At 34.4% G+C, this 24,041-nt stretch overlaps 1 protein-coding gene across 1 annotated transcript in view; it reads left to right on the top strand.

Moving 5' to 3' along the window:
* Nos (Nitric oxide synthase) overlaps positions 1-24,041 on the top strand; it is a 2,633,257-nt gene that overhangs the window by 334,147 nt on the left and 2,275,069 nt on the right. The window contains exon 4 of the mRNA XM_089593752.1: positions 20,511-20,602. Within this exon, the coding sequence (XP_089449878.1) occupies positions 20,511-20,602 (92 nt within the window). The remainder of the gene's footprint in view (positions 1-20,510; positions 20,603-24,041) is intronic.

Below are 24,041 nucleotides of genomic sequence, written 5' to 3'. Positions count from 1 at the left end.
AGCGGCGCAGCAAACAGCACATCAATGTGTGACATAGTTTTTAGAGGAAACACTAACACAGAATAGTAGAAAATTAAAACTTAGCCATAAAAACAATTGGGGCTCAACGTCAAGGACGTTGGAAGAGGTTAGAATGTAGAAGGGGCAGCAAACGGAAATCCCAAATTTTTTGTGCATGAGAACGCATCATGCTGGACCTAGCTACAAACCCTTAGGCCCAATAAATAAAAAGATAAGGGGCCAACTGCTAGCACCGTCATCTGACTGGCTGTTTCGAAATACTAACATGAACGGGAAATACATTGTGTGGGAGCAGCAACATCAAGCCCAGCCAAATTTATTTTACATAAACACCATCATTAGTCAACAGCGAGCGGAAAACACGTACCCTGTTAGCACGCACTATAGTCCACTGCCCATGCCAATAGCGCGGCGAGTGGCATCCCTATATCAAATGGAGATCCAATAAACCTTCTGCTTTTTGAACAAATTATGAGGACGGTAAATCTAGCAGTTTAGTAGCAATATAAAAAATACTTCATAAGTTCACTGAGTTTTAAACTTAGGGGGATGGTGGCAAATCAATTTGACACTCAGTTATCACTTTTAATTACCGTAGACGCATTTTCACTTACTCTATCATGGCAATTTGGAAACATGGGAGGCATCGATACACAGCTAGCCCAACTTAAGTCACTGACTTAACTGAACAGCAAGTGAGTTATTCAGTACTGCAGCTAGGTGCTTCGGTTGCATAATATAATATTGATGATTCATAACGCCAACCCACAGCTATTCCAAATTCAGAAAACTGCCCTTAAATAATCTGTGGATAGAAATTCAGCAAAACAGTTTATGGATAGGTTGAAAGTGCCATACAGTTGGAACGTGGCCGGGGTAAAACCTGTAACACTGGAGGAGGCTATTAAAGCGGCTTTAAACGTAGATAACGAGTGAAGTCTACGTCGAATGGCACCCAATAATTTCAGCACATATGCATCACGAGAAAGTTGTTTTGGTAAAAGGAATCTAAGGATATGCATGGTAATCAGCGATGCACTGGTGGGAAGGAGCGATACGAACGAATGGAATGGCATAAAAAATGTTAAAAGGTGCTCATATTGTCAGGAGCACTGTCTGCACTCTATGAGTGGGTGCAAAAAGCTATGGAAAAACGTGGAAAATGAAAGAATAAAAGACCTCGATAGGCCCGAAACAGAACCACCTAAAATACTAACAAAGATGGAAGACAAAAGTGAAGGAAGACCTACGTATGATGATGAGGCACCTAATGTGCAGTACAGTAACCCTGATCCTAGAAATTACTATAAGAAACATTATAGCTACACATCCAATAATAATAGTTATAATAATAACAATAGAAGCTTCTATGGCAACAATAGTAGCCCTCCGGCGAATAATAACAGGAACAATATTAGGCCATTCGAAGAGAATAGGGATTTCAATGGTCAGAATAGGGAAAATAATCTTGCACCCAATAATAATTATAATCATCATAATCGGCAACCAAAAAGTAATTATAGTTACGACGCGCCCGGTAAGAACAACTATAACAATTATAATAAGCAACGAGAAAACAATCATAACAATTGACACCTGGAAATGACAATGATAAAAATTGTAATCAGCAAGGAGAAAATAATAATTATAATAATCATACGCCTGGTTATAACAACTATAACAGTTGCAGTCAGTGATAGAAAAATAACTATAATAATAATGGACCCAGGGGCAACAGTTGCAACCCTTACCATCAGAGAGGTAACCAAAATACTCAGTGCAATAAAGAGAAAAACAGACGGGTAACGTATGGAAAATTTAAACTCCCAGGATGCTCAATGCGCTCCCCAAGCGTCATGCATCCTTCAGTTGATAGGAAGATAACAAAAACACTTGACAGCAGAAAAACGGAAAACGTACAGGTAAGAGAGTCACTAGCTGTGAGTGTAAGAGTTGATATGATGACAATGACAGATAATTTGCCTCAAAACAGCATTCAAATTGAAGAAGAATAAAACAATAACGGAAGGAAGCCTCAGCGTAAAGCAAAAATAAATATAAGTCTAGCAGGTAGGACCCCCCCCTTCTGTATTTATGACAAGCACTCAACTGAAAGGTAGAAAAGCAAAACTCTACGCGGACACAGGAGCTGAAATTTCTTTAATAAAGGAAGACAGAATTCTTCCAAATGCGTTCTTTGACATGAGGAACCGAGTAAGAATTGTGGGTGTTGCGCATGGAGAGCGTAGCACTTTAGGTGCAGTTAAAATACCACTGATTAGCCTTTTGTGTAGGTTGCATGTGGTCCCACCTGACATCCTGATAGATGGGGAGAGGATTATTAAATGGGACATTTTTAAGTTAAATCAAGGTCGTATAAGCATGGCAAAAAATTATTTTTTAATTAGGAGGAATGAGAATTAATTTGACTAAGCCAGAGATACTCGAAATTCTTGCCAGGTCAAGGCAAGTTATGTATGCCCACGTCGGGATACATAGCAAAATAATAAAAGTAGGGTGGGCTCCTTTGCAAAGAACGAGAGGACTCTTATTTAGAAATTTTATAGCCACAAATAGAAGTGGAAAAGTATATACTAAGTGTGTGAACACACTAGATAAAACAATAAGCATACCTGTACCTGAAATTAACTTATTAGAATGCGAGGTAATACGAGAGGCTGATCCATTAAGGTTTGAAGGGGACAACGCTCAGAGCATGAATGAGGTAATCATAAGACTTTTTGAGGCAATCGGCCAAGAAAGAAGAAAAATAAGCTAAGTTAAACACAGCGTTACAAATAATCATACAAGTGGTGGAAACAATGGTTATTCCAAGAACACTGAAAATTTAGGTAGTTTGTCGGATGAAGGAAAAATAGCGAGAATCAATAAAATAATGCAGCTGATTGATGTTTTGAGCTGCAATAAGGAGAAAAATTCGCACATCCAGAAACTCATAAGTTGAATAAGGAGATAGAGAAGTTACTCGAGCAAGGAATCATCAAGCCTTTGAAATCGCCGTACAATTCTTACATGTAGATTGTATCCAAGCATGCGGGGGCGGACGGGGAGAGGTGTTGGTACGTGGTAACTGATTTTAGGCAGCTTAACAAAATTACTGTAGAAAGCTGCCATCCCTTACCATTCCAAAGCGATATACTCAAGCATACAGCGTCAGCTCGATACATAACAGTATTCGATTTAAAACAGGGATCTTACTAAATGGAAATTCACGAAAATGACACACATAAAATGGCATTCTCGAGGCCAGACGATCGTTATCAGTATAACGGAATGCCAATAAGGTGTACGGACTCGCCAAATACATTTTTAAGAGCAATGATACTCGCTTCAGCGTGTCTACAAGGGCATGAAATCGAAGTGTATTTGGATGACATCACGTTGCTTGCTTCAAATCTTCAAGAGCATGGGAGGCATTTTATTAGACTTTTCAAGCAGCTTTCGGAAGCAAACTTAACAATAAGGCTGAAAAATGCCAATTTTTGAAACACAAATCAAAAGTACTGAGACACGTAGTAGGAAACGGACACATAAAAACAGATACAAAAAAAATCGAAGCAGCGAAAAAATACCCGAGACCTACGAATGCGAAAAAAGCAAGCAATTCCTTTGATTTGTTGGATATTAAAGAAAATTTGTCCAGAATTATGCGAAAATTGCTCTACAGCGCTGTAAGCTCTTGAGAAAAGAAAAAGAGTTCAAATGGAACGAGCAGCAGGAGCAAGCTTTCAGAACACTTCTTGACGCATTATGTAGTGAGCCAGTACTCATTGTACCTAATCTGGAGAAGCCCTTTATACTTACAACGTATGCGTCAGACTACGCAACAGGAGCAATATTAAGCCAAGACGAACTAGGAAAAGACAGACCGTGTGAATATGCTTTACGATACCTTTGAGGGAGCAAATTACGCTCCCCAACATATGATGAGGAACTGTGGGCTATAGTGTTTGCAAAAAAAAAGTTTTAGCCGTACTTATTTGAGTGCAAATTTACAGTGATCTTAGATCATAAGCCGCTAAAACATTACCATACGTCAAAGAAGCCCGACATAAGATTTAATAGGCTAACAGCGGAACTACGAGGCTACAAGTTTGACGTAGTATATTGGATAGGCATTTCAAACAAAGCACCTGACGCTCTCTCTTCAAATCCAGTAAGAGAAGAGGGAGAAATAAACACTGAGGGGCCAAGCCAATAGCTAGCTGGCCAAAGAACAGGAAAAAAAAGGACTAGCCGATAGTGATGGGCCTCCATCGCGCATTTTAAAAATATGAGCGACCCGTGAACACCGTATTCAAGAAAATAGTTAAACAGAAAAAATTATTTACTCTAATTCAGAGGATTCAGATGAGAAAGTATGGAAGACAAAACAAAATTTTGATGGAGGGAAAGGAAATAAATGTAACACGAAAAAAGATGGTCAATCGGATGGTGAGGGTGATTCGGAATCAGAGAGAAAAGTAGGAATAAACAAAAAATTAAGCAAAAAAATTAGGAAAGCAGTGGGAAAATCAGGTCACCCAAGAAATAATACTATAGTTAGAAATTTAAAAACAAAAACAGACACGGAGGCAACGAATAAAATCATTTTACAGAGACCGGTAAACGATAGATTAGCCTGTATACGAAGGAAGGAGTGAGTGCAACATGAAGTTTATACAACAAGCGCACTAGCGATAAAAAAAAAAAGAGATCCTACCAAAGGGACGAAAAACTCGTGAGCAAGCACCGTTCTCTATTAAGAAACGCAACAAGAGTCTGTCAAAAGACATTATTATTGCAAATTGCGGAACACCAGTAATAATAAATAACGAATAAGGAAATCACAGAACGGGACTCGATTATTGGGGCTAGCAGCTGATACAAGCAAGCTTGGCGGCCAAAGAAGCAAGTAGAATGAAAGGCACTTGAAAGTTAACGGAAGATAACTAGGTAGCAGGAAGCATCGAAAAATTTGGAAAAGGTGTTTTCGAAGGCAGAGGTGTTGAAGGATCAGAGAGAGCTGATCAAGCACGAGAAAGGTTAAAGGAAGAGGAGAGTGAAAGAGAGACACCACAGTTCAAACATACAGCAAATGATCCACTTACTGAAGGTACTTATAAATGTAATAAAAGGGTGTAAGGAAAAAAAACGATTATGTAAGGTATATAATAATAATAAACTCGATATGTTAATAGAATGCACAGGTTCAGATAAGTTAGACGATGAAGTTGAAAAAATGACAAGACTGATTGCTACGGCAGAGGATGATTCTATTTTCCAAAAAAAGACGGAAGAAAAATTAGGTTTCATTATGAAAGAAGCGTTATTTTGAAGGGGAGTTAAAATAACAAGTACACTAGCAGCAGTACTAATTAAGGAAAGAAAGTGAAAACTGCGCAAAAGACAACTGGATACATTAAACAGACCAAAGCCAGATTTTTTGATTACGCCGACAATATTAAGCCCTTTGAAGAAAACAGTAATAGCTTATTGTGATACTCCACAAACGTCAAATAAAGAAATGGCACAAAACGCGGAAGAAGGAGAATGTAGGTCAGTGAAGCCCTCAGTGAGCGCAGAAACAAACTTCACTCCAATAACAGAGGCAGACAAAGAACCGGATATACACGAATTGTTAAAGAGAAGATCAGACGAACTGCGTGTGCAAGTTATGATCGACGTAAAAAGGTGAGATGTAGAAGGAAGGCTGGTCATGAGGATTGACGTGTGGGAGCCCAACAAAAAAATACCTGAGGAAAAAGCGCTACTAGAAGAAAGAGAAAAAACAGATCCAACGTTGCGTAAAATTAATAAGCAAGTCTAGTTTAAAAAACCAGGGGATCAAACGGTAAAGGAACCCAACTTACCGTCAGACACAACGGCAATAACAGATAAGTGGTTGGCGTATCTTAACGATAATACACGAAGGGAAACGAATGAATGCATTGAACCTTATCAAATATTTTTTCAAATGCCGAAACTACCACATGACAGGCTGAAAAATTGCTTATTTTATAGCCTAACATTTTTATTTAATTTTAATCTCTCGACTTACTAGCTGAGAATGATATTAAAAAGTTTTAAATACCTACAAAAGTTTGAAGAGCTAAAAGAAGCAGAAGATATACTTATGTCACGTACAGAATATAAAATGGAAAATGTACATTCATATTTTCGCAAGAATTCAAAAAAAAACGTGTGTGTACACCTTAATTTAAATTGGGAAAATTATATTTGTGCGCACTATATTGCAACGGAGAAAGAAGGGGTCGGCCACTTGCATCTAGAAGGTAATGGTGAGAAGGCAGAAAGAGATAGAGAAACAAACCAACGTTAGTGTGGAAGGCACAAGAAAAGCCAATCAGCAATAGAGTAACACCCCACCAATGAAGAGATGAACACGAATATGCGTATAGAAAAAGGGGAAGGAGACAACCATCCCACTAACAGCGATGACGAAAGCTTTGAAAATACAATAAAAGGAGAAGTAGGGCAGGTCAATGAGTAAAATAACGTATAATGTGAAACAAAGAGCAAGAACGAAACTAACACAGTCACACACTCTCCATCGATGGAAAAAAACATGGTGTGCAGAAGACCAAGTGCTAAATGAGAGGCCACCATGGGCACCAAAAGAGGGGGAAGACCCACCCCTGTGCCAAAAACTAAGCAAAATTGAAAACCATCTCTTTAGAAATCTTGAAACCTGGCGTTCATAACGGTAATGGAAGCATTTTAAGGATGCGGCACTGAAATTGAATATTATGTTATGTGGTAGGGCTCTTAAAGAGAATATAAAGACAATCAGAATTATCAGGGATCTAGCGATTCCTAATTTTACCCAATGAGGGTACTTTGTCGATATTTTCAAGAAAGTATTCAAAGACACTAGATTTGCTGCGGTGTTCTACACCTACACACTAATAATTCTACCAAAGTGTCAAAGATTGAAAATGATTTAAGTGTACCACAAAGCAGCAATAGGCAGGCACATAGGCATGAACAAGACATATAGTAAAATCGCAAAGGATTACTATTAAAGAAACATGCACCCAGACATAAGGCAAGTCATTTTGGGATGTCCTTCATGTCAGACGAAAAAACTTGTAAGGATAAAAACAAAACAAGCCTTGCTTATAACGGACACACCAAGCAGACCTTTGAAACGAATTTTAATAGACTCCTACGGGCCAATCAGTAAGCCATCGATGAATAACTACACACATATTTTGTCCATGTAGGACTGGCTAACAAATTTTATTGTTCTTGTACTAGAAAAGAGAGTAACAGCTAAGAAGACCGTGAGGGCAATAACCGAAAAATTTAAAGCATATTTTGGACCCTCGAAACATGTACTGTTTGAACAAGGGACCCATTTTGTAAATAAAAGCATAGATGAATTAGCAAAATTATTTAAAATAGACAAAATGGGCAGTATGGCATTTCACCCTCAAACGAATAGGGCCATCGAACGAATGCATCATACGATCACCGAATTTATGAAAGCCTACGTAGAGAAAGTAGATCAATGGGACGAACACTTACCATTGTGCATGCACTTATATAATTCTACGGACCATAAGAATACAAGATACTCACCGCATGAGCTTGTTTTTTGGCACAGAGTAAGAATACCTACTAGCTTTAAAACATTATTCAATGGCCAGACGTCGAACAAATGTTTTGATAAGCTGGTAACGACACTGACGAAGATGAGAACCATTGCCGCAATAAATCAAGTGCAAGCGAAACACCGCTCGAAGAATTATTAGACCGCAAATTAAATACGAAATATCACCTCGAGGAAGAAATGGTTTTTGTGTTAAAAGAGTCGTTGAAAGGAAGATTTGACGCCCAATATTAGGGCCCATACGAAAAACTGCGAAAAAAAAAGGAAAATTTCAAACGAAGGACGAGGTGAGAATATCCCACGTGTATACAATAAAAAAAGCTTGCGTAGTGAAAGCCCCGATAGAAAATGCGAATACAGAAAGAAATACGGAAGTATAGAATTACACAACTAGCTTTGCTTAAATTTTCACGGCCCCCAGACGAACTGCGAAATTCAAACGAAAAATGAGGAACATTAGAACGTTGACAATAGATTTTAATACAGGACTACATGCTGGAACATAGCCAGGGTACAGTACAATAAAATAATTTTATTCGAAGAACAATTAGTGAAATAGAGTACCATTTCACTTTCCTAAGGAAACACAAGTGGAACACGTGGCACTATTTTATATTATTACAAATATAATTATTAATATAATGATAAATAAAATAAAAAATGTTCAGAAAACAAGACTTAATTTCGTAAGCCTACAAAAAAATATACAACAGCGAGACGCAGGGAGATGCAAAAAGGCAAAACAATACTCGCGAGCCGTTGATTCAACAACAATTTTCTTTTATTTCTGCATATGTAAATATAAGGATGATTTTTATTATTGGGGTAATGAGGAAACAAAATTTTTTTTTCTCCTTCTCTGTTTTTTTCTTGGATCACTCCTTACGTATGCTCCCTCCTGCATTTCTGTGCTCATCCCCAAGGAAGACGATCAATGGTTAAGTCCCTAAACCCATCTACCAGCAAGGATACATTTGGAATAAGCTGTGTGGGCTGATCGCGGAAACTACAGTGACAGCTTGTGCAAACCACGGGTAAATTATGGGTAGCGATGGTAAGCAGTCCATTGTTCCCCGGTTCGACCTGCATAAAGAAGAAAGAAAATTAATACAAACCAATAAATTTTTCTTACAAGTATCACAACAAATAAAAGAGACCTTACGCGTATGACGGGTTGCCCTTCTAGCGGAAAACCGTCTTGGTCAGAGGCTAATATCTCAACCACCACCACTACAAACGTACTACAGCATGTACAACTGACGGCCACGACGTACAAGGCCCCTGGCTCAAAGACATTGCAGTGGGTTTGCAGTATGGAACCTGACAAAGGAAAGGGAGCAGTCTAGTGGTAGTCCTGAAGCAGGACAAAGACCAAGCACCTGTGGGCCAGTCCGGCTCGCAAAAAGGAAGAGGAAGGAGAAAAACCCGTGAGGGCTTACGACTAATCTTATTTCCAGCTAAAGAAAAAAAAAAAGGAAAATCTTTTAACTTGAAGACTCAAAAGCAATGTCAAATGTTAAGAAATCAACGTAATACATACCGCACCGTGAGAAAAATAAGTGATAGAGGCTAGAACTGTAGGCCCCTTAAGCTCCACAACTTCAGACCTACAGGTAGGCGTGACGGAGGTCACTCGCCGGCAAATAAATAATAAGATGGACTGTAAGAGGAAGCAAATTGAATGGATTTATATATATATATATATATATGTTTGTGTATATATATATATACATATATATATATATATATATATATATATATATATATATATATATATCTAGGTATAGGAAAACTTACTCATATAAAAAAAAAAAAAGATAGAGAGAAAAAAAAAAGCATAAAAAGGGACAATACTCACCTGCGAGCAGCAGCTTTTTTATCACAAAGCATTCGAAGATAGAATATACGCTACTGTTGACCACCATAAACCCAGTAATACGAGTGTTGTCAAACGGTAGGCTTGCCAAATCACTCAGCTTGTGCATAAAATCAACTGGATTCACGGAGGAAGAAGCCATTTTTGCGGGGTAGCACCAAAACAATAACGTAATAAAAAAAATAGAAAAAATAACGCCAAAACCAACACGTATTGAGGGCACAAGGAAAAAGGCAAGAGTCACTGGAAACTGAGTTGCGAAGTTGACACTATAAAGTCAAAGTAAACACTGATGGACCAAAAGCCAAGCAACCTAATAATCCTTATCACCTGCTTCTCTCGAGAAAATAGAAGAGGAAAAAATTAGCATGGGAATAATTTAGTAAATCAACAGGAATAGCATATATGACACTTACTAATCTAATGTACCACATGCGTCTTTCTGTTGTAAACGACTCACACTGCCGAACGTGCCGATTGACAGACAGAAGACGATAATTTTGTTGCATAGCGATAAGTTGTTATATAGATACATATAAATACATATATATATATATATATATATATATATATATATATATATATATATATATATACATACCTTGGTCAAACACACCTTAAATATTGGTTAAATGTAGAGAGTGAGGGAATACAAAAAAAAAAAAACACGTATAAGTAGAGGCACATTCCAGACTAAACTTGCAAAAATTTGATCTTATCCGTCCTTAAGAATCATTTTTTCTGAGATTGACATTGCTGAAACAAAATCTTGGAATCAGAGAGACGGATGCATTTGCGAGAGCAATCAGGCAGGTAGAATATACATGCAGAGTCACAATAAGCAAAGAAGACGCCTGCAGAAAGCGCATAAAAAGGGCTACTTACAAGACCATAAAAGCACTGCAAGGTATCAAAACAGCGTACAGAGCAGAAGTAGGGCAGAAAATATTTAGCTAAGTAGAAACAGTACAGGTACTTCAGGGGCAGATATTAAAATCTAACAAGGATGAGATACAGGAGTTGACGGAATCAAATTATACAAATACGGCTGATATAACAAAATATCTCAAAGAACAAGTAAGAGTCACAGCGTTTGGTAATCACGAACAAGCACTGCAAATAATAAAGAAATACGAGGATAAAGCGAGAAATGTAAAAGAAGAAGGGCTTAAAATATTTTCAGATCCGAGAGGATATGATTAAATGCCAGAGGAAATTCAAGAATTTGAGCAGCTGGCCGATAAACTAGCAGCAAAGTTTGAAACAGCAACGGACATAATTAATTTAGCAAGTCAAGGAATATTGCATCTACCGGAACCAGAATTAAAATGATATTGGAGGCAGAAATGCTAGTAAGTCAGTTCATGCTGGATTTCAGGGCTCCGGGAGATGAGGGCACAACGACAGAGGAAAGAGTAGGGAGAATAGCAGAAATAGCGATGGTAGCATTTAACAGGAAAGTTATACATCATATTGAAATATCGTTGGTAACGTAGGAAGAATAAGACCTGCTCAGAATAACAACGCTACTCGTAGAGCAAAAAGGGCTTAACATAACCGTCATGGTGGCATACCTGCAACCAACGTACGAGTATACAGTAAGTAGCATGAGCGAAAAAAGATTCGCTCCGGTTTACCAACAAGCGGTCGGCCAATGTAAAAAATCAGGCCGGGTAAACATATGCACACTTATAGAACTGACGCAAGAAGTGGAGAAAGATCACCCATGTGAGATACGACTCATTCTAGGAGTACAGTAGATAACCCAGAGGAGTGTCCAATGGTCTTAGCAAAATTAAAAGGCGCGTACTGGACTTGACTCCACGCAAAAAATCAGCACGCGCTCAACACCTGGAGGGAAGAAATAGTATATGTTCAATGTGAGTACACTAAATACAAGATGATAAAGGTGTCCTACGCTGGAGTAGTAGACGTGGCAAAAGACAACACTGCGCAAGCATCAGAAACCAGACTTTAACTAGGTCAAAAGAAAGGTGAGAGTCACTAAAAAGAGTACTCGTGGGTGGCCACAGAAATAGCTTCAGGCGTGGCAGTGAAGTCGTTCAGGTTCTTAAAATGGGGGGCCGCTTAGTACGAAATTTAGCTAGAATGCTTACAGGTTCAGAAAACCGTTTCGGAAGTGAAGGCACAGTGGCAGGTGCAGTGACAGTGCAACTAATAATGCTACAGACCTTACAAGGCTCAGCCACGTCGCAAAACAAAGTACGCCAAGCCGTCAGAGGTGCACCTCTGGCAGCTGACAATATGAAACGTTCTCACGCATAAGAGAGGGATACAAAAAAAAAAGTTTTCAAATAAATTATGTATACATACATAAATCTGGGTTACGTTTGTTTATATAATTTAGTTATCATATTTACGAACAAAAAAAATGCATTATGTAAAAATATCTAATAGGCTCGTAGTGCAGCGAATTGTAACAATAATACTAACGAAAACACTTAAATAATGATCGAACCAACAGTAGGAGAATAAGAAGTACTATACTAACTTTTATAACAGACTGAAATACCATATTCAATAAAATGGGATACCAATAACTTGAACTAGAATTAAGTAGTTGCAATAAGCACTAAGCCTTAATCATTAATCAAACCATTAATTGTTAAATTTAGAAGACGTTGCTATATACAACAATATAGTATAAGAGGTTAAAAGAGTAAAAGCAATAATTAATTTTAGCCATGTATTTAATGTTGAATACTCAGTAACAAATATGAATGTTGCAATAATGTACTATATTACAAAGAAATCAGAGCGTGAACAAAAACAGTAAATGTTTACATAAAAGGAGAACAATTAAGGGAATTTTTGTAAAGGAGGAACAAGGACAAGATTTTTTTTCTCTCTTTAGTTTTTTACTCCTATGTTAGAAATTTTGCATACGACACAAATAACATGACACAAACATTACTCCAACCAAAACATACAAATTAAAAAGGAAATCACCATCAAGGACGATAGTGGCGCAGCCTCAGACGTGCCACGTACGATATAATAGCTACACGTACGTATGCTCCCTCTTTTTGGGGCCCACTACAGCTAATTGTAGTGGAAAAAAGGGAAGGATTTAACAGATAGAATGATGAAGGGGGCGCTTACTCTGGCTGGAACTGGCAAGGACGAAGGTCCTACACACGCGACGCACTCTCCTTTCGTTTTTGCTAAAATAAAGACATTGATACTAGTTCCTTGACTATATACTTCGTGCGCACCCCGAGACCATAGAATCCTATGCAACACGATTATTTAGAGTTAAATTTTCAAGTTTAACCCTTGTCCTTGACTCAATTTCACTCATAAAAGCTTTTATTGTTAAAAAATAAGGCTCATCTGCCTCTTACGTGTACAAGTACTATATACTCTAGTTATTGGGAATCAGATTTATACCCCAATCACACAAAAAATTGACAAAGATAAGTGAGTTTTACTTGCATCAATTTTGTCCGCACATTTGCACCATATCCACGATTAAAAAAAAGAACATTTTAAACTCGTAACTTTTTAGATTGGAAATTGTAACTTATGGTTATTTTTTAATACATAGGATTCAAACAAACAAACACTTACAACAATAGTACGAGAAGTTATAACGTCTAGAATAGCCAAGCTCTTTTTTGTGTGTGCCTTGCGTGTACAAACATTTTATTTCGTTCCAACTACCGTGGAACAACCAATCGGTGTGCGTGTAAAAATATGCACACTACTGTTTCTTATTTTATTGAAAGCTTGTTAATAAAGTATATATAGACAAACCATTAAAGTATGTATACAAATCGTATGAGCAAAATGTTTAAATGTCTGCGTCGAATTTTTTATGACTCAATTGAAATTTGAGCCATAAATTAAATTTCGATTCGTTTATGCCGACAAATTATTATTTTGTTAAGTTTTTCTGTGGAATTGTAAAAAAAAACTTATGTGGATTTTCTTTGCCGATTTAGAGGACTGAATTCTTAGGTAGAATGATCAAATGAATTCTTTCAAAACTTAACGTTTAAAGTTCTTGCGTGTTTCTTTTATTAACAATAACAGTAGAGTAAGCAAATAAGAATAAAAATATGAAACCATGTAATGATAAAAGAAATATCTGGTTACAAGGAAAATTAATCTAAACAAAAAATGTCAGTACGCCAGTAAATCCAGTTTGATATATTTACGCAGTATTTCTCTAACTAATAGCGAACAAAGATTTTAAAGTGACTTTGAGATAAGGTAGAAACGACAAAAAAAACTATTGTTCTTTAACAAATTAGCATAAGGAGAAACAAGCAGAATTTTGACTTACAAGTCGTTCAGCAAAAGAGGCAATTCAGCAAAAAAGATCAAAAGCCAAAATAAGGAGCTATGCAGAAAGTCCTTTGCAATTCCACGAAAGAAGCAATTCGTGTGCGTTTAATTTAGTAGCTATGAAGAAGCGGCTACTTGCTATCCGCGAGACAACCAAGCGACTAGTAGACCGATCGTCTTGAGTCGCGAAGGCAGGCAGCCCCGCATAGGCTTAAGGCAGGCGAGTGGGGGTGACGCACACATGAGTAAAATAAACCACTTATGTGAATGCAATTGAGTTCGATAGTTAAAATCATGCGTGTGCCACTCCCCACCAGTCAGTAGCTGACCGAAGCTCCTTAAAGGTAAAAAATTACCCTTGTCTCTGAAAGGCCTCTTCTAGTCTGTACAGAGCACTACAAATTTAAAAAATTCTATTCTAAAATTTTTTGTTTCAATCCTACCTCACCTAAAAGTGCTGTTTTTTTTTTTAAAAGCAATCAATTTCATCCAAACTTTTTTTCTATCATTGTTGGGCTAAAATATGAGATGTGTGTCCAATTAACTTTTTTTTCCTATATAAGTACAACAACAATGGTGCTGTCTTCAACGTTGGTAGCAAAATGGTGCACTCTGTAAGGTGGCTTTAGCTGGGCTTAAATGAAAGTAAAAACTCATTCCTAATGATAAAAACAAAGATTTTAAAATTTTATACTCTCAATAAAAACTTACAGATTTTATGAAAAAAACTGAATTTTGGTCAAAGTTACATTGTTAGTGATATTTCCGCTCTAATTTAAATAGCTGTAACTTTTGAATAAAAGTACTCAATCGAGAAAACCTTTCTATTTATGGATAGATCTTATTAGGAGATACAGTTTTTACAAATTAATAAGAACTGACATTTATAACAAGTTCGTACAGCTTATAACCAGAAAATTTTGTAGTTGCATCACTTTTTATGTTTGTTTCTAATTTTATAAATAGTCAAAATACTATAAAAAGAATTTTCTTAACAAGTTTATTTGTAAACAACTTTTCAATTCAATCGAAGCAATTTATGGCCAAATTACTCATAAACACGTATAATATTTCTAAGGTGGTTACTTTTTCGTTGTCACATCAATGTACTAGTCGTCCTTACTGCTAAATTTCTCCAAGGATTGATAGCTTAGGACCTACAACTATGCTATACGTACACAACCTCATAGACACCTCATACCAATTAATATTTCCACGAGCATCTCACCAATATTTAAGGAAACTTTGACAACACAACGACTAAGGCCCTCGTGACAAATTATACGCTTACTTTTCACTTCTTTTAATTTACTACATCTTTCTTGCACACACACACTCAGCTACTTGGAGTGTTCCTAACACTATATCCCCGTATACGATTGTAGTACAGTAGTTACTTTACACTTACGCTTCTACATTTTCGCAATCGTACTATACTACCTGAAACTTGTCCTGGTATCGGCAACGGCTTGGTTGCGTAACAGATTTCCAAAAATTCTCTTAGCTGTTGCTATACTTCTTCTGTCAGACTTCTCAGCTTCTCTATCCTATTTTACTTCTTTCTGGACCTGTATACTTCTTCCTATCTAGAAATAAATAATATGTCTAATTTTTGGAATATTCTCCAGCTATCTTATCTGACACTTCTTTTATATTTCTTACTTTGTTTTATATCTTGCTCTTCATCTTTTCTTTTTTTAGCCTGATACACTACTATACTACAATATGTAGGATCCTGCAAAAATAAGCACACCTCTATCTTTTAACATGAAAAATTTCTAGCGTTTTTAAAAACTGACAAATACGTGGAGGCTCTAAAAAGTAAGTTGCAATTGTAATGTTTTCTTTTCCTAATTGCATTGAAATGCATCACAAGATTATCTATTTCCCTCCTCCTTCATGCTCTCTGTTTCCATTAACACCGCTTCTAGTAAATTTTTCAAGTTAACCATACGTTGCAATGTCAATTTAGGTTTTCTGAGTAATCAATTGTACTTACTTATATTTTACAATCACACTTTACAGATATCTTACTTTCTTAAGTGTCTGCCATCCAAGTCTTTCCTCTTGGCTCTTTGTCCGCAGCAATTATGATTAAGAAACACATGAGGTTCAAAAAAATAATCTCGGTTTTTACAAATAGATAGCGCTAAAATAACATATTTATAGTGATATTCAATGAATAAAGCTATACTAGGGCCCATTTTAAAAAATAAATTCCATAGTAAGTTGTAGATATAACAGTACCACCATTTGTGTACCCCGGCAAAAGTTATAACGCTACATAAATGAAGATTCCAGAAAATTATTTTCATCGTACTCTACTTTCTTAGTTCTAAAAAGAAAAAAATTCAGTGGAGGCTAATCAAAAATTGTACAGTTTTTATGGTTATAAAAGCAGAAGTGAACGCTAGCGTCAGAATGGGTTTACTCATTTTTGTACTAGAAATGACGATGTTAGTAATAAACCTTACGTTTTGTGGCAAAACGTTATAAGAAAGATAAAATTGTAGAAGTGAAAATTCACCACAAAAGATTGTTAAAACATTTACATAACACAAAATACCAAAAAAAATCAGTATGCGGATTTCACATAAATTAATAGAGAAAAATTTAATGAATCAAGTTTTCACTTGTAAATCATTGCTTTAATAACATGAACTAGAGCTTTTTTTTATACGATCAGATACAAGGTATTAAAATTAAAACTAGAAAGTCACTCATGTGCTAAAAAAATTATGGTTTAAGCACGAAAAATCCTTACAGACTGTTGCAACGCCTGTATTAACGCAAAGAAAAGTAATGCTGAGAATTTGGTAGGACTGAAAGAAAAATGCTCAACATAAGCTGTATAAACCTGGACAAACAATAAATCAAGCTTTCTACTGAATATAACCTTGACAACTGCAGCAGACAATGTAAAAAACATGGCCAGAATTCATGAATCGAGAAAGCCTTAACTTTTATCATGACGACACCACACAATACATATATTTATTCTTTTGGTAAAAAGTAAGAAATATTGGCTGGATTACTTAAATATAGAAATCTCGGAAGATCTATAGTGACGAAATAGTGGTTTTACAAGAAAAAAAACAGCAAAAATTCACTAATTGAAACCATACAAAAATTGTTTATTGGTGTTGCGCCCTTTACAAACTAATCCTCAAATTTTCAAACATCAGTAAAAGAGCTGATAATTTTTGTTTGCCTACAAGAGTTAAAAAAACACAAAAATAAAGTAGTTGAAGACTCAAAATAAATATAGTATATATTCAATAACTACTTTTTTATAAAGTTCTAAGAATACTTTTTTCTAGTTTTCTATTCCGTAAAATTTCCAAGAAAATAAAATTTAGAATACATTTTCAGTTATTCCACAGATTATACACAGTTGTCTTTAACAAGCTCTGCGCTCCACCAATCCCCCATACACCTGTGTCAGCTCTTACCACCCACCCATATGAAGAGGTAAGATTCTGTAGTTTTTGCCCTGATTTTGACTGAGCTGACTTTTTGTTCAGACCTCCTGCCATTGGAAAATTTCCATACCTCAATAAAACCTCAGTAGAGATAAGCGAGCAGTTTTTGAATTAGCTAATTACTTTAAAATTTATATACACATTCTTAGTTCCTTAATCTCTTGAAGAGAATACTATTTCTACTGCATTATGTTTTGAATTCAGAACAATTCATCACAAAACTTTCTTTCAATTATGTTCACATTTAGTAGCTTAAACCATATTAATTAAATATTTTGATTGGTTTTGTAAGTTGACTCATAACAATGAGCCTCTTCAATAGATAAATACTAAGCTAATACAGTCCTGATCTATGATTAGAAATAAAAATATAATTAAAAATATTTATAACAAATTAAATATTTCAGGGATCGTGAGGTCAGTGACAACTGGCTGTATTCTTTCGGCAAAACAATGTAAGTCAGAATAATACAACAAAAATTCGCATGTGCTTCAAATGTTATGAGTACAAATGTTACCAGAAAACTGTCTTCATAAAAATTTAAACATGTGTGTATTGTATTATTTCTACAGTTTATGTCTCATTATAATTCGTAAGTAAAACAAAGCAAATACAAAAATGTGTGTGACTATGAGTTAAGATCAGTGGAAGTTCGTACAAAGTAGGTAAGATTCTACAAAAATGATGTAAACTGATTAAGGAATAGGCAGAAGGGTTCTGAAAAACGTGGCGTAGAGTGCTGTGAAGTATTAAGGAGCACATATAAACTGTAGGGGTTGTAAAATAATGATAGGGTCTGAACAAAAAGTTTGCCTAGTCATAATGAAAGAGAAAATAACAGAACTTAATTATTTTCCTTTTTTTTGTACGAGGGGTGTTCAAGACTTAAAAAAGATCTATAGAGAGGAGTTAAATGGGATTGTGAGGAGCTGTGTGGGGTTTCTGGAAGTTTGTATAAAATGCCTCATAGAAACAACGTCATAACATTGGTCTATATATATATATATACATTGTTACGGATCACTTTGTAAAGTCAGAAGTTCTCTTATTTATTTTAATATTTTACTGTTGCAAACTATTGTTGCTGAGCTTTGATCCCACCGTTACGGGTAATGTGTTACCGCAACCAAGGCTGTGTGCAAAGTGACCAAAGAAATTTTTTCCAAGGCCACGCTTCTCATGTTTCATGGATTACGTCATGAGGAATTAAAGGGATTTTTTTATTGGTGGAAGGCCACAGGTGTTCGCTGAGCAACGACAGAATTGTTTTGCGTTTAACTCGTTGCTCATTAAGTAGCTGAAGAACGATGCTTTTTTGTTTTATCAAACGTACGTCTGACTGAAGAATAGAAAAGAGGCCAGATGTCGTTAAGATCTCGTCCTAGCTGTTTTTCAGTGCAAAACCTTACGTTGTTATGAATTGTTGTAATCTTTTGCACAAGTAAAACTTCTTGTTAACTTTCAAAGTCTCCTTTCTGTCGACGAACATATATATACCTAGAAATTAAAAAATAAACTATTAGTACATACATCTGTACATACTTATACAACACGTACGTACATATATTAAAGACCGTAAAGATCGCTAGAGTCTCTGCCAGGTTGTCTGAAAGTCATGTGGGAGATGGTAGGAAGTCGTCATATGTAAAAATAAGTAAGAAAATGATCAAATATTAGCTTATTTTGAAGAGGAATTGTAGGGGGCTAAGAAGGTCTGTGGGAGGGGCTATAGGGGGGGTCGTGTGAAATGCTTCAGTAATTACTCTATATAATAAAGAAAGATGTGGCAAAAAACATATATTAGTCTTGAACTTGATAGCCAACCATGACTTGTCAACATTATGGGTATGTAGTCACGTAATTGCCTCAGCTACTATGTCACAAGTATCATTTATCAATCACATGAAAAACAAGTTCTTGTAAAAACAAGCTTTAGTCTTACAATGTTTAGTTTTTTATTTTTATCCACTCTTACCATCGGAAAAATAACCTACACTTGGTTACGATGATTAGTTAATTTGAACTTCAGAGAACACGTGTATCTTAAAAAATCCTAAAACTCAATAGCACTGTTAGTGACCATAAAAAATCATGAAACTTAATGGTGCTGTCAGTGACGAAGAATAGTGTCTACAGTTTAAACAAGACTTCGAGGTACAATTTAATAACATAACAGCATAACTGGAAAATTAAAAGATAAAATACGTTTAATGATAAATTTTAATCACTTCTTTACCTGTGCAAACTGCTTCCTTGCGTAATAATAAAATGCTTAAAAAATGGACTTATTTTTCGCAATCGATTTAAACAATTCTTTATTTTCACGAGAAAAATCACATTTTATCAAATATATAACCAAACAGGTTCAAAATACGAATTTGTGGGTGTGTAAATTTATACAAAACCTTACTTGTAGAAGCATAGTTATACAAAATGTTGAAATACTGATAGAATACTTCTTAGTAATTTCATTATAATTGTAGTAATTAGACATAGGCTAGCTCTATAATCCCATATTTTAAGTTAAATAAATGCTCAACAAATGGTAGCGTTCCCAAAATAAATGTCAACAGATGATACTAACCAGTAAAACCATAAATTTTTCAAGAGAAAGAGTAGTTAGTTTGTACTGCCTGTCAGTAATAACTATGGTTTGACACTAACTCATGCAGACCTACCTTGCATAGTAAAAAACTGCATTCTGGTTCATTGAATTTAAACTCTGTAGGGTCAAAAATAAAAGTATTGATCACGTTGTAGACATTGCTCATTATTTTAATAAAAAATAAGACAAGATTTGGTAACCTGATATTAAATTCAGTTTTTTCTAATATCTTTCATCGACTAATTTCTTTTTATTCAAATGGCTTGGGAAGATTACAATAAGCCATTTCTTATTTTTAATTTTAAAGTTTATCTGTTGTATAAAATAAATACGATAAAAAATAGAAGCGAAGAAACTTGTGAAAGGGCCTTAGAGATAATAAACTGGTTTTTATCATTTTTTAATGTTAAAAACTATGTAGGAATAACTAGTTACCAATATAAGTTTTAATTATCAAAAAAATTGAACTTTTAATAAAATAAAAGCCATACAAATTTCTTAAATGACTCATAAAGTCAATAAGCAAAAGTACAAGAAATGTAGGCGTCTTCTGGACATTAACATAAACTTTTTTTTAGGTATTTGACTGCCGCTGTGTTACGACTACCAGTGGAATGTTTGAAGCTTTGTGCAATCACATAAAGTATAGTACAAACAAAGGAAACATAAGGTTTGAATAAGATTTGAATAAATTATTTAATCCATTTAATTTATTTATTAAAAATGCTTGTTATCCATTTAAAGCAAGACTGAAATATAGTACTGCTGTTATATATGTTGTAAAAACTTTAGTAACTAGTAAAATACTTTTACCTAATTTCTCTTAATAATTTGCTACATTATGTTTAAATTTAAACTCATTATAAAAAAAATAAAAATTAACGAACTAATTGTAAAAAGGCATTTTATATTATGGAGAAATTTTAACAATAACCCTGATATTTCTATTATTAACTGAAAAACATTTTTTCTAATGTTTACTTAGAAAAAATTCATAAAAATTAGCAAGACGATAAAATAAATTTATTAAGAAAAAATGATAAACTTCACATAATTGAGATGACTTATGCTGTCAAGCACACGAGAGAAGCTACACAATCTATACTTGATTATAAAAAAAAAATGGTTACTTAATAGTGCGTAGACAGAGAGCATAGATAAAGGTGGAAAAATTAATCTGAAAATCAGCTTTGATACGTGCTAATGAGTTAGAAAATATATATCTTCATCAGTAAGCCTGGGTTCATCACTCAAGCAGTGCTTGAGGTACCCAAAGGGTCTTAGAAATGACTTACTTTACTTGACTTTCTGTAAGTATTATTTCATGTTTAAGGCTCTACGGCTGTGGTTACACTTAAAGTGGCAAAACATTTTTAACTATTAAGTCTTACTCAAAAATTATTCATAGCCTGTATAAGCAAATCAAAGTTGGACTGAGAGACATCTTTTAATATTATTTGTTATAACGAAGCATAAACTTCAGGCTATTTACAGGTTTTTTAACGCTACGAAATGTTATTAATAAGCCGACTTAGTAATTGAAATCTGCATAAACCATCTCAATGAGTATAAGTGACTAATATAGTGACTCAATAAACAATTTATTTTTCTTTAGTTAAGCGAAGAAATAAGTCTATTAATAATTGGTAAGTGTTTTTTTTATGTAGCCCTTAGTCTGCGTTTAGCTAAAGAACTAAATTATTTTAACATTTGTTCTTCTTTATAGGAATTTTCTTTACAATTAAAGAAGCACAAAAATTTTGCAAACGATAAAGAAATATCTAACTTGCTATAAAAAAAATAAAAGAAAGTATAAAAAGTTAAGAGAACTGAACTTTGTCAAAATATTAACAAACAGATAATATAAAATAATTACTGTTGGTATTGCATTAGTTGGAAGATTATTAAACAAGTTAATGAAAATGTGGTACAAGCTACTTTACTATTTTTCATTATATATGTATGAATTTCATCAGACTGGTATTACTCACTCTTCTGTGCTAGGTTATAACACATAAGTAGTTATGAATATGAAATGTTTATTTGCTTTTTATCTGGTAGATTTCTCAAAAACATACAATCCTTACAAATTTTTAATCCACTATTTTGTAAGGGTTATGCTTAAGAAGAGAAATGTTACATGAGAGAAGTATAGCCGTTTTAGTACAGTGCAGACTCGCTTACATTACAACCATTTCTATTCATTTAAGCTAGATCTTAGGTTACAACCTCTTTTGAGCTCGGAAGATTTATGATGTATAATGTTATATCGTACGAGTAGAAGTAAGTATACTAAACATTGTCAATTTTTTGTTTTATTCAAATTAACGTATGTGATAACCAATTTTGAAAACAAAGATTTAATAAATACCTAATATAGAATTTTCTTATAAAAGAGTTTGGAGTTTAAATAAAAAAGTATAACCATTCAAATTCAAATCCGACAAAAAACCAAAATTACGTTCTTATACTTTTGCATTTATTATCATAAATAAATTTTTAAAATAAAAGCACACGCTTTTTATTGTATCAAAAAATTTGCACTGACAGGCTCAGAAAAAGATATTTTTAATTCTTATTTTTGATAAGAAAAAATTTTCATTTTGTAGAGAATCTTTACGATAGAGGCATGAAGAGTTGTAAAACTTAGTTACGTGATAAGGAACGTGGAAAAACAAAGTATCACAAGAACATTATATAAAGCTTTTCAAAAACATCATTTGTTTGTATTTTGTGCGTTAAGCTATTGTTAAAAGATCGATTGTCTTATTTTTACGTTTTATAGTTTTATGCATCGTTTAAGGGGGCTCCTTCATGAAAGTCCCCAAACAGAGATATATTATTTTTTGTGAATAAAATTCTACTGAATTTAATGGTGGTCTAAATTATATTTAGAATGGGTCAAAATTTTGAGAAATCCGAGCTCAAAGTTGTAACTATTAGCACGTGTTCCTATGGGGCAGCGTGAAAATTGATTTGTTTTCGTTTATAATAAACCTAAATTAAATGTCCCAGCGGACTGAATATATACGTTTTGTAGATGAAGTCTTCCTCTGTAATATGCTGTATTAAAAATTGTAGATAAAGAACCATTTAAGCGAGATATTTGTGATGGAAATAAATAAATAGAGTCCGGGAGGTCAGGAGGTCACGTGGGTAGCAGACGTACTTGTTCATGACATACATATACCATATACCTATATATTACATCGCTATACTACACCAACACAGGTGGTCTGGTCTGCTGGTGTACCTTCGTATGCACTAGACTGGTCAAAACAATAATTTATTTTTGGTACAGAGTTAAACTTCACACATAAATATAATTCTTCCCACTTCATACGTTATTAAAAATATCACAATGATTTTCAGACACATTTGTTTATTGAAAAACAAAACTTTATTTTTTGTTTGTCTTTGACCTCAGCAGTAGTCGTAGGAGCCCCCTTAATATACATGTTAAAAATGTATGCGTCTACTGCATTTTTTTTCATCTGTATTGTGCTTGCAGGCAAGCATCTGCGTTTTCGTCGTAAAAATCTTATTTACACGAAGTTCTTTACTCTGATGATATATTTTACGCATATAATAAATCTTAGAAGCAATATCAATTATATGAAGAAGGAAACGAACCTGGTTATTCAAGAAAAACAATTTTTTTTAGATCACAGATCATAACAATAATTACACTGTTGTAGAAAGGTACATAATACCTATAATATATTAGTGGTTTATTTCTTAATAGTAAATTAAAAGTTCTTTAGTTTACAAAAGTAAAAGGTAGAGTACAGTACTATGGCTATAAGATAACCTAAGTAAAATTCTTATAACAAAGTTATGTTTAATTCATAAATACTTATATAATACCTTGTAAATTTAACCTTTATTATATACAAACTATCTTATGTCCTATTGTTTCTGTGAAAAATTCCTAAGTTATGTGGTTTTTTATTACATAGTATCTCAAAATATAAAAAATTTAATTGATGCAAAAATAAACAACATTGCTGTATATAACAGTATTTTTGATCTTTTAGTTCGTACTAAAATTTTTTTCTGCCCGCCTTTTATTCTACCTGTTTTAAATTTCAGAAGTACATTTTTTTTCG

This window comes from Copidosoma floridanum, unplaced genomic scaffold, assembly GCF_036245765.1.
Source record: "Copidosoma floridanum isolate Cflo_tuat_1 unplaced genomic scaffold, Cflo_Japanese_pri ptg000020l, whole genome shotgun sequence".
NCBI classification, from domain to species: Eukaryota; Metazoa; Arthropoda; class Insecta; order Hymenoptera; family Encyrtidae; genus Copidosoma; species Copidosoma floridanum.
This window is presented reverse-complemented; position numbering and strand designations above follow the sequence as displayed.